Genomic DNA, 12,402 nt, shown 5'->3' on the forward strand with positions numbered 1-12,402 from the left:
ACCAAACATTGGTGGGAAAAACAGTCGCTGAACAATGGGCTACCTTCAAAGAGGAGTTGGTTTGGGCACAGTCAAGGTATGTTCCCTCAAAAGGGAAGGGTAGGACAAACAAATCTAGAGTTCCCTGGGTGACAAAGGAGATAGAAATTAAGTTAAAGAAGAAAAAGCGTGCTTACAACAGGTGTCAGGTAACAAATATAATTGAGAACCACACTGAATACAGAAGGTTCAGAAGGGATGTGAAAAAGCAAATACGAGAAGCAAAGAGGGGTTATGAAAAAATACTGGCAGCTAATATAAAAGGGAATCCCAAAGTATTCTATAAGCACATCAATCGTAAAAGGGTAGTAAAAGGAGGAGTAGGGCCAATTAGGGACCAAAAAGGGGATTTACACAGAGGTAAGAGACATGGCTGAGGTGTTAAATTAATACTTTGCATCTGTCTTTACCTATGAGGTAGATGCTGCCCAGGCCATGGTGACAGAGGAGGAAATTCAGTCACTCGGAGGGTTTAAAATTGATAAGGAGGAGATATTGGATAAGCTGTTGGTAGTTAAAGTTGATAAGGCACTGGGATTGGATGGGATACATCCAAGAATATTAAAGGAAGTGAGTGTGGAAATTGCAGAGGCACTGACAATAATCTTTTAATGTTCCCTGGATTCGGGGGAGGTGCCGGAGGACTGGAGAATTGCAAACATTACGCCCTTGTTCAAAAAAGGTTGTAAAGATCTGCCCTGCAATTACAGGCCAGTCAATTTGACTTCGGTGGTGGGGAAACTTCTAGAAACAATTATTCGGGATAGAATTAATAGTCACATGGAAAAATTTGGATTGATTCGGAAGATTCAACATGGATTTGTTAAAGGAATATCGTGTCTAACTAATTTGGAGCTTTTTGAAGAGGTAACAGAGATGGTTGATGAGGCCGTTGATGTGGTGTATATGGACTTCCAAAAGGCGTTCAATACAGTGTCACACAACAGACTTGTGAGGAAAGATATAGGTCATGAAATAAAAGGGACAGTAGTAACGTGGATACAAAATTAGCTGAGGGATAGGAAACAGAGAGTAATGGTTAATGGGTTTGGGCTGAAAGAAGGTTTGTAGTGAAGTTCCCCAAGGATCGGTATTGGAAGCCTTGCTTTTCCTGATGTATATAAATGATCTAAATCCTGGTGTGCAGGGGACAATTTCAAAGTTTGTGTATGACACAAAACTTAGGAGAATTATAAACTGTGAGGAGGACAGTATAGAACTTCAAAAGGACATTAACACATTGGTGGAGTGGGCAGATAGGTGGCAGACGAAGTTCAATGCAGAGAAGTGTGAGGTGATACACTTTGGTACAAAGAACATGGAGAGACAGTATAAAATAAAGGATACTATTCTAAAGGGTGTGCAGGAGCAGAGAGACCTGGGTGTATAGGTACATAAGTCATTAAATGTGGCAGGACAGGTAAAGAGAGCTGTTTCTAAAGCATGCAGTATTCTAGGCTTCAATAATAGGGGCATAAAGTACAAGATCAGGGAGGTTATGATGAACTTAATTAAGACACTGGTTAGACCTCAGCTGGAGTATTGTGTACAGTTCTGGATGCCACACTATAGGAAGGATGTGAATGCGTTGCAGAGAGTGCAGGAGAGGTTTACAAGAATGGTTCCAGGGGTGAGACACTTTAGTTATGAGGAAAGATGGGAGAAGTTGGGACTGTTTTCCTTGGAGAGGAAAAGGCTGAGAGGAGACTTGATAGAAAGTCTTCAAAATAATGAGGGGCCTGGACAGAGTAGATAGGGAGAAACTGTTCCCGCTTGTAAACGGATCGAGAACCAGAGGGCACAGTTTTAAAGTATTTTGCAAAAGAAGCAAATGCGAGGTGAGAAAAAACTTTTTCACACAGCGAGTAGTTAGGGTTTGGAATGCACTGCCTGAAAATGTGGTGGAGGCAGGTTCAATTGTGGCATTTAAGAGGACATTGGATGATTATTTAAATAGAAACAATGTGCAGGGTTATGGGGAAAAGGCAGGAGATTGGCACTAAGTTAAAATGCACAGAGAGCCGGTGCAGACACGGTAGGCCGAATGGCCTCCTTCTACACCGTAACAATTCTGTGATATACAATATATTTCTTTCAGTTTGTCTAAAGTTGAAAAATTAACTTCCCATCTTACTTTCAAATATGCCTCATCTTAACTCAATTTGCAAAATAGTAGCTTTCAAGAATGACAATACTAAAATGTTAATACCTTTCTACCCAAAGTACAGACACCAGCTTTACACCAGTTCTTTTGGCCTTTTTCCAAACACTTTCATGTCCATCCTTGAATACAACGTGAGTCACTTGCTTATTGAAGTATTTTAAAACCTGTATACAGATAAAATAAGACACAGGGATTTTAAAAGAAGTGCTCTCTAAATTCACTTTTTTTCTGAATAGAATCCATTACAAAGCTCAACAGTGCACAGGACCTACAATCTATATTTCAAAAAGTCCAACACCAAGACTATTCATGGGCCAAATCTTCAGTGGAGTTGCAATAATCGTCGGATTGCCACTCTGCTCCTTTTTACTTACCTTAGTCTGGAGCTGCACATTTCTCGCCTGGACTTGCTGAGAATTGTGCAGCACAGCTGCTCTGGGAGTCCTTTCAGTGCAGCGCACCAGCGTCCCGGGCCGGGGGGTGGGGCAGGGGGGCATGCCGTAAATCATTTACTGCCGTAAACCAGTAAGTTTAAAGGTCCCAGCCAATTTGCAATTTGACAGGAGATAAGGTAAGCATGTAAGGTAAGTGGATGAGTTAGGGTGGTTCGGGAAAGAGGAGTCAGGTAGTCAAAGGGAATTGTGATGGTCAGGTGTGGTTGGGGGATCTGGTGGGGCATCGGAGGAGTCAGTGCCATAGTTACTCAGGAGATAGTAATGGTTTTAATTCTTCTAAATTTTCCAGGATGAATATTCTGCTAAGACAGTTGGAACCATTCGAAGTCTCTGAGTTTTGGAGGGTTCCTGTAGCAGAGTAATTGTCCATCAGAAGTTGAAACTTCCAAGGCAATTCCCTTGCACTCCTTACATGTGATCTTCAAGGGTGGCGGGGGGGGGTCTCTCAGCATATCTTCTGGGGTACAACCCTCTGGGGATTGGAAGATCGAGGCAATTAACTTTTGATAGAACTTTAAGTGGACATAAACAAATCGAAAGCAGTCAAGTTCTCCCAGCATCCTGAACAGTATTTAACCCTCTATATCAAGCTGCTCATTTAATTAATTACTACTTGTGGGACCTTGATGTGTGAAAGTTGGCTGCTGCATTTTTCTACATTACCACAATGACTACATTTCAAAATAACATAATTGTCTATGAATCACTTTGGATATCTTGAGATTGTGAAAGTTCTTTCTTTCCACCACGTCTTTGTCACCGTCAGGCTTGACTTATTCAACAACCACCTCATCAGCCCGAATTCCACCCTATATTAACTTTAAACTATCAAAATATCTGCCATCCATGATATATTCCATGCAAAGTCCATTCATCCACCATTCCAGTCCTCACCGACTTTCCACCCTCCAAAATACAGATTACAAAATTCTAATCTTTGTTTAAAAATTCTTTAAGGGACTCCATTCTGTTCTGTAACATCCTCCAGCCCCAGTTGCCAGCTTGCCCTCTGGATCTGAGCTGACTACTTTTGCAGAGAGCTGGAACTGACACAATGGGCTGAAGGGTCTCCTTCTGCACTGTAGCTCCTCTATGATTCTATGACTGCATATCCTCTGTTCCACCATCAATAACAATCAATAAGATATCATAGCCTTGAAAACTTAATTATTTTCTCAAACCTTCCCACTCAGCTTCTGCTCTTGGCTCTTAAATGACATTCACAACCACTCTTTGGGTCACCTGTCCTAACCCTTTCCTCAACTCCAGCCGCATCTGTGGTCTGGCCCTTTGTGATTTCTCACTACATTGTACAAATGCAGCAGTTGTTCCATTTTACCAAGAAAAAATTGCTCAATATGGATGAAAATATGAAAAACAATCAAATCTGGATTGACATATTAATGTAAATTGCCTCCACACTGCTTGCAAAGTTAAAACAAAACTGCAGTAAACCAAATTAAGTTTGAATTGTTCACTTCACAACAAGTCAATATCATGCTAGTGAATGATGCCCAGAAACTTATGAACTAATCAACTTGAAAGTGACATAAACTCACTCTATAGTGATGCATGTTCAGACTAATTAAAAAGGCATTTACAAGAATAAATCCAAGCGTACTCTGTACTATATAATGAGGAAAGTAAACACATTCCAATCTCAAACCTCCTCCAGCAATGACTACACATCAGAAGCACCTGACTGATTGTGAAGGCACTCGGAGATATCCCTAGGTTGTGAAAGGTACTATATAAATGCAAATCTCTTTCTTTCTTCTGTTAAGAATACTTGCAAAAGCTTTAAAAATAGGTCTCCTGCGTAACTTCCTCTTATTGGCATAGAAGTGAATGAGATGGATATTTTCAATGAGCATCAAGAAATCAATTGAAAACACTTAGTACAGTGTAATATTATTTTCATATTGTTGCTCAAAATATCAATCCACTTACCTTGCCAATCATTTAAAAATATCCTTTAGCGTAACAACTTGAGGAAATATACTGTGCACACTTCAACATATAAAAAAGCCACAGAACCAAACAGATGTTCATAATCCCCAAGGTGCTATCTTAATACTTGGGGGTCTGTTTCAAATAACGCTGTTGAAAAACAAGTGGCTTTTGATAAATTATTGCATTGTCAGGTAGATAATTAATTAGTTACATTAGCCTTCAAGTATGTCTTGAAGTAGATTGATTACCTACAAAGTCTTCATTCCTCAGATGATCAACATCCTCCATATATTAAGGGATTAGATGAATTTATAAGTCATGGAGCAATTTGTGTTAGGCACACATAATTATACCATTGCATGTCAGAAGTGGAATCTGTAGTCTTTTAATCACATCATATGAAAGCCTAGGACCTGTATCGTGGTGCTAGATTGTTGGTGCTAGATTGGGGGTCTGTTTAAAATAACGCTGTTGAAAAACAAGTCGCTTTTGATAAATTATTGCATTGTCAGGTAGATAATTAATTAGTTACATTACTCGCCTTCAAGTATGTCTTGAAGTAGATTGATTACCTACAAAGTCTTCATTCCCCAGATGATCAACATCCTCCATATATTAAGGGATTAGATAAATTTATAAGTCATGGAGCAATTTGTGTTAGGCACACATAATTATACCATTGCATGTCAGAAGTGGTATTTGTGGTCTTTTAATCACATCATATGAAAGCCTAGGACCTGTATCGTGGTGCTAGATTGTTTTGATTTCATAGAATCTCAGAGCATTGAAGGAGGCAATCGTGCTTGTGCTGGTTCTTTGAAACAGCTGACCAATTTTATCCCATACCATAGCTTTTTCCCTTCACCCTGCGAATTAATCTTCTTCAAATTAATGCCCAATTGACTTCTGAAAGTTTCTGTGGAATCTGCTTCCACCAGCCTTTCAGGTAGGGCATTCCAGATCTTAACAATCCTCTGTATGAGAAAAAGATTTTCCTCATTTCCCTTCATTCTTTTGCCAATTTATGACCTCTGGTTACTAACACATTTGCAAGAGAAAAGCTTTCCCTTACTTGCTCTATCAAAACCCTTCATACTTTGAATGCCTCTATTTGGTCTCCCCATAACCTTGTCTGCCCCAAGAAGAACAACCCCAGCTTCTCCAATCTCTCCATCTGCATCCATGTCCAGACCATTTAGATATAATCAGAAAAGCAATGGTCCTAATACTGATCCCTGGGGGTATGCCCTATGTATACTTCTCTCCAGTCAGAAAAATTTCTGTTCCCACTACTCTCCATCTCCCATCCCTTGCCCATTACATACAAGTTACCACCATCCCTTTAATCTCATGTGGTTCTCTTTTCTGAGTAATTCTGTTGTGCATTTTATCAACAAGCCTATTCAAAGCCCAAATACAACATCTGCTGCACTACCTTAATCAATCTTCTGTTACTTTGAAGTTAAATTCAAATGTTACAATCTCAGTTGAGACCAGTAACTCGTTATTTTAAAAGAATACAAAATCCTAATTATTTACTGAAAGAATGAAGCCACAAGATTCCACGGTTTAAAAAAAAGCATTTTTACTATACACGAATCACAAAGTAATCACAAAATATTAGATAACCACCTATATTTTAAAACCCAAAATCAACATAAGTTAAACATGAATTCACAGGCAAATTGCGGTCAATTATAAACCATAAATTACACATTAAATGATAGATACAACTAAGACTAATCTTATGAATTAGCTTAGCAGTCCACTCAGCCTTTACGCCATCAATCTCAGTCAAAGTCATTCAAAACAGTCTTCCTCATGAAGAATTTCAGCTTCTCTTCTTCTAGGATTCAGCCTAAGCCCCAACCAACAGCAGCACACAACCAATCTGAGTTTCACAGGCATAGTGTTCACTAAAAATGGTATTTATCACTTCTACAGAACCTCTTCAGCTCTGCTTACGACGATTTGGATGGTGTAGATTCAATGTTATCTTCAAGTAACAGAAACAGCTGCAGCAACTGCATATTTACCTATTCTCAGCTTCTTGATCTCACCTCCATCTTCTTCAGCCTACCTGTACTGCACCACTGGAATCACCATCATCAACTGAGCTCTGATGGCTCTCTGTCCTTTTATATGTTTTCAATCAGTTTCAGTCTTCCCAGAAGTTTTGGTTTCCAATCTCAGTTTCAGTCTTCGTTTCCTTAGTTTCTTTTCTCAGTTTCACTTTTTCATTTCCCTTTTCCCCTTTCAGTCTCCTTATCAATTAGGGTCGGTCTCAAAAAATACCAGCTTTGAACACAGATTCCACATAAACTAAAGCACTTACCCCTAAATTTGATCCAAAATAATAAACTGTGTTATTGTTGCTTTTCTCTCTCTCTCTCTCTAACAGCTCCTCGTAGCAAGGAGGACGCAAGAGTTTATGTATGGGAGTGGCTAGGGTGTTGCGTTGCAGCTACAGAAAAGGTTCTGGCTGACCAGGAATCTCTCCCCCTCTTACCGCCTGCCATAAGCATAACGGAAGGATTGACAATCAGCCTGCTTGGTCACGCCACAAACACATCTTCCTTGGCCATTAAATTCTGGGATGGGTCTCGAAGCCGGAACTTTTGGCTTAGAGGTAGGGGCACTTTCCACTGCTTTACAAGACCTACCATTCCGCTTAATCTTGTATGCTTCACACAACATGGGTGCATGCTAAAATATAATAAACTTAGGGGAGGCCCCTACAAAGCAGTTCTAAGAACAATTAGGTCTAGGCTATGTTGCAGCCATGTGTGAAGGCATAGCAGCCTTGCAAACCTATCATACAGAATTTGATTAAAGAGTGTGAACAGGTATAATACAATTTATACCTCTGGGATTCTTTCTTGCAACATGGTATCTGTGAAATGTACACTCAATAAGCAATTTGTCTTTCCGTAACTTAATCACCTGTTTTGCCCTGAGTCCTTGCACCACAGTAAGCAGCTAACTGTTGAGACAATGCTCATCTTGTCCATAAGCACTTTCTGCTCTTTTAATCCTATTCTCACTAAACTACTGACCACATAACTTCATTTGCCGGTTCCAATGTTAGCTGATATTGTTAATGGTTCTCTGTCTTCAGGTACTGTTACCCTCCTCTTAAAATCTGTCCTCTACCACCTCCTCAAAGAATCACCCCATGACCTCTTCGTTCTTACAAACTGCTACTCCATCTCCAACCTCCCTTCCCTCTCCAAATCCCAAGCCTGTGGCCCATCTTTCCCAGAACTCCATGTCTGAATCCTTCCAATTAGTTTCCATCCTTCCACAGCACTGTAACGTCTTTATCAAAGTTACAAATGACATCCAATGTGAACATGACAAAGGCAAACTATCTATCCTCATACTTCTCAATCTGTCTGCTGCCTTTGATGCCATACCATCCTCCTGCAATGCCTCTCCATCATCATCTAGCTGGGTGGGGCTGCTCTCACCTGGTTACATTCTTCTCTATTTTAGCACAGCCAAAAAATTGCAACTGCAATGGCTTCTCTTCCCATGCCTGCACCATTACCTCCAATTTATCCTTATCCCCCCAACCACCGCAAATCTCAACGACATGCTGCCCCTCAGTGACCATCCAATAACATGTTATTTTCCACTTACATGCTGATGACACCCAACTCTACCACTTCACCAACCCCCATGATCCCTCCACTGCCTCTAATTTGTTAAGCAGCTTATCCGGCATCCAATATTGGTTGAGCAGAAATTTCCTCCAGCAAAATATTTGCAAGGCCAAAGCCATTATTTTGGGCTCCTGTAACAAAATCCACTCCATAGTCATCAACTCCATCCCTCTCCTTGGGAACCTGAGCCTGAGCCAGATTGCTTGCTACTTTGATGTTATACTTTGCTCAGTGATGAGCCTTTGATCACATTTCTGCACCATCACTAACATTAGTTACTTCCACCTCCGTATCATCACCCAACTCCACTCCATCCCACTTCAGCTCACCTGCTGCTCAAGCCTTCAATCATGCTTTTGTCCCTCTAGACTTTATTATGCCAACGCAAATCTGGCCGGTCTTCCACCTTTTATTCTCCTTTAACTTGATTTCATCAAAAACTCTGCTTTCCATATCTTAACCCGTACCAATTCCTGTTCCTCCATTACCCCTATGCTCACTGAGGAGGGAAATTCTTGGTTAAGCAATGCTTCAATTTTAGAATTCTCACCCTTATTTTCAAATCCCTCCATGGTCTCATCCCAGCCAGTGAGAGGTAAACAGCGCAGGGTGTGCAGCAAGTACTTATTTGAAAAGAAGTTTCCTTCTCTTCAAAATAAAATAGTGTTCCACGTGACATACTTTATTTTAACTCAGCTCAGATCATCCCACTTCAAAAGGCTCAACCACATTCATAGTTTGTTTTATTTAACTCCAAGTGTACATTTTTATTTCTATTAAATAAGGAAATTGTATGTTGAAAGAAAGCATTCGAGATAGAAAGGAAATTTCTAATAATACAACCTGCTACAAACTTCTTATTTAATGTTCTATAACTTCAGTAAGTGTATTATGCTCAAGAAGGGCAAGTGGAGAGAGAGAGAGAGAGACAAAAAGGAGATTTTCCTAGTTTTTATTTGATTCATTTTTTAAATTGAATTTTGAAAATAAATGAAAGCATTGGGGGAAGCAAAAAGAAAACAAGGAGAAAAAGGAAACAGTCTGAAGGTGCCCCCTCTGCTTCTCGTTATACATCCTGTAGAGAAGAAAGTGGGAGTGAGAGCACCCACCTTTCCATAAGGCGTAGGAGCAGAAGTAGGCCATTCGGCCCATTGAGTCTGCTCCGCCATTCAATGAGATCATGGCTGATATGATAATCCTCAACTCCACTTTCCTGCTTTTTCCCCATAACCCTTGATTCCCTTACTAATTAAAATTCTGTCTATCTCAGCCTTGAATATATTTAACGACCCAGCCTTTACAGCCCTCTGTGGTAAATAATTCCACAGATTCACGATACTCAGAGAAGAAATTCCTCCTCATCTTTGTCTTAAATGGGCAACCCCTTACTCTGAGATTATGCCCTCTGGTCCTAGACTCTCCCACAAGGGGGAACAACCTCTCAGCATCTACCCTGTCAAGCCCCCTAAGAATCTTATATGTTTCAATAAGGTCGCCTCTCATTCTTCTAAACTCCAATGAGTACAGGCCCAACCTACTCAACCTCTCCTCATAAGAAAATCCCTCCACCCGGGATCAACCTAGTGAGCCTTCTCTGGACTGCCTCCAATGCCAGTACATCTTTCCTTAGATAAGTGGACCAAAACTGTTCACAGTATTCTAGATGTGGTCTAACTAGTATAGTTAGTTTTTAGTTTTAGCAAGACTTCCCTATTTTTATACCCCATTCCCTTTCAAATAAAGGCTAATATTCCATTTGCCTTCCCTATTACCTGCTGAACTTGTATGATAGCTTTTTGTGATTCATGCACGAGGACCCCAAATTCCTCTGAGCTGCAGCTTTCTGCAGTCTTTCTCCATTTAAATAATATTCAGCTCCTCTATTCTTCTTGCCAAAGTGCATAACCTTACATTTTCCCACATTATATTCCATCTGCCAAGTTTTTGCCCACTCACTTAGCCTGTCTATATCCCTCTGTAGACTCTTTGTGTCATCCTCAACACTAGTGTTCCCATCTATTTTTGTGTCATCTGCAAACTTGACGATAGTTCCTTCATCCCCTGTTGTACAGGTTTGCTGCAGCTGATTTCCCCAATTCCATGGCTACTTATTGCCTCTCCCAGGAGGTTACATGGCTTCTGGGTGAGATGTATTATTGATGCAGAAAACATCACAATATTGGGACAGACTGGATGGACCAGTAGATCTTGTCAATCGCTTTGCAAATGTCTGAATGTTTCCAAGGTTGCCAGACCAACATGCAGTTCAAGCTACACCCTGGCCCCTTCAAGTAGCTGTTCCTGTATTCATTCCCTACTGCAATACTTCTTTGACACTTAATGTTTCTCTTCCACTGCTAGCTCTTTGATGGCCAGTGTTTTCATCTAATAGAGCCTCAATCCATTCTCCCATAAGGTAACTCAGGACTGGAAGTGCAGAGAGGGTTTCTAATTTTTCTTCTTCTCAATTACTATTTCATGTATTTCTTCTCTATTCCCTCCTAAGGACATTTATTCTGCCCACTTACACACACACACCAGTAAAAAGAAAAACACAAAACCACTTAAACCTCCTTTTCACATTTTTCAATCACTTCAATGTCTCTTTTCCCTCTTCCAATATAAAACCAACAACATGTGGATCGTATCTGGCCTGCTCGGTAATTCAAGAAAAATGCAAGGAACAGCATCAAATATTGTACATGGCCTTTTTCAACCTCACCAAAGCTTCTGACCCTATCAACTGCGAAGGCGTATGGCGTATACTCCTCAAATTTGGCTGCCCTCAAATTTGTCACCATCCTCCGCCTACTCCACAATGACATGCAAGCCAAGATCTTCATCAACGGAACCACCACGGACCCATCTCAGCGTAGATTGGGGTCAAACAACGTTGTGTCATTCGTTGCTCCAACATTCTTCTCCATTTTCCTTGCTGCAATACTGCACTAATCTCCTACAAATTACCCACAAACATCGAGATAATCTACAGGATAGACTGGAAACTATTCAACCTAAGCTGCCTTCAATCCAAAAGCAAAATATTTCCAACCTCAGTCATTAAGCTTCAGTATGCAGATAACATTTGTGTGCACACTTACTCAGAAACTGAGTTTCAGGTCATCGTCGACTCCTTCTCTGAAGTATATGAGAAAACAGGCTTTTCACTAAACACCTGGAAACGAACACTTTGTCCAACCAGCCCCCACCAGAAAAACACCTCCCCGCATTGACAAAGATCAATGGCGAAATCCTGGAACAGGTAGACGACAAAATTCATAATTGCCAGCTGAGCCTTCCCTTCAGCCAACTGAGGAAAAAGAGTATCTAAAAGCCAAGATCTCAAACTGAGAGTATGGTTACGGTTTACTGGGCAGTCGTGAACCCCATGCTGCCGCATGCTTCACAGAGTTGGACAACCTACATCCAGCAGGAGGCGGTGGCGTAGTGATATGGCCACTGGATGGTAATTCAGAGACCCAGGGTAATCCTTTGGGGGCTAGGGTTCGAATCCCACCATGGCAGACAGAATAAAAATCTGGAATTAAAAGTCTAATGATGACCATGAAGCCATTGCCAATTGCCGTAAAAACACATTTGCTTTATTAAGCCTACAAGTGACTCCAGACCCAAAGCAATGTGGATGACTCTTAAATGCCCTCTGAAATGGCCGAGCAAGCCATTAAAAAGGAGTGAAACTGGACGAACCACCTGGCATCGACCTAGGCCTGGAAACAACAACGGCAAACCCAGCCCTATCAACCCTGCAAAGTCCTCCCTGCTTACATCTGGCGGCTTGTGCCAAAATCAGGAGAGCTGTCTCAGAGACTAGTCAAGCAACAGCCTGACATAGTCATACTCACGGGATCACACCTTACAGGTCACATCTCAGACAGCACCATCACCATTCCTGAGCAGAGGTGGCAGAACAGTGGTATACAGTAGGGAGGGAGTTGCCCTAGGAGTCCTCAACATCGACTCCTGACCATATGAGGTCTCACTGCATCAGGTCATTTCACCCCTTTCCTACTTTTACTTAGTTCTGTTGAAGGGTCATGAGGACTCGAAACGTCAACTTTGTTCTTCTCCGCCGATGCTGCCAGACCTGCTGAGTTTTTCCAGGTAT

The 12,402-nt window shown here is 41.1% G+C and overlaps 1 protein-coding gene across 1 annotated transcript in view; it reads right to left on the bottom strand.

Annotated features, from left to right (window-relative positions):
• The window catches only part of mcph1 (microcephalin 1), a 370,028-nt gene that overhangs the window by 340,049 nt on the left and 17,577 nt on the right, over window positions 1-12,402 (bottom strand). The window contains exon 4 of the mRNA XM_078541909.1: window positions 2,249-2,367. Within this exon, the coding sequence (XP_078398035.1) occupies window positions 2,249-2,367 (119 nt within the window). The remainder of the gene's footprint in view (window positions 1-2,248; window positions 2,368-12,402) is intronic.

The sequence above is a fragment of the Cetorhinus maximus genome, chromosome 5, assembly GCF_964194155.1.
Source record: "Cetorhinus maximus chromosome 5, sCetMax3.hap1.1, whole genome shotgun sequence".
In the NCBI taxonomy this organism is placed as follows: domain Eukaryota; kingdom Metazoa; phylum Chordata; class Chondrichthyes; order Lamniformes; family Cetorhinidae; genus Cetorhinus; species Cetorhinus maximus.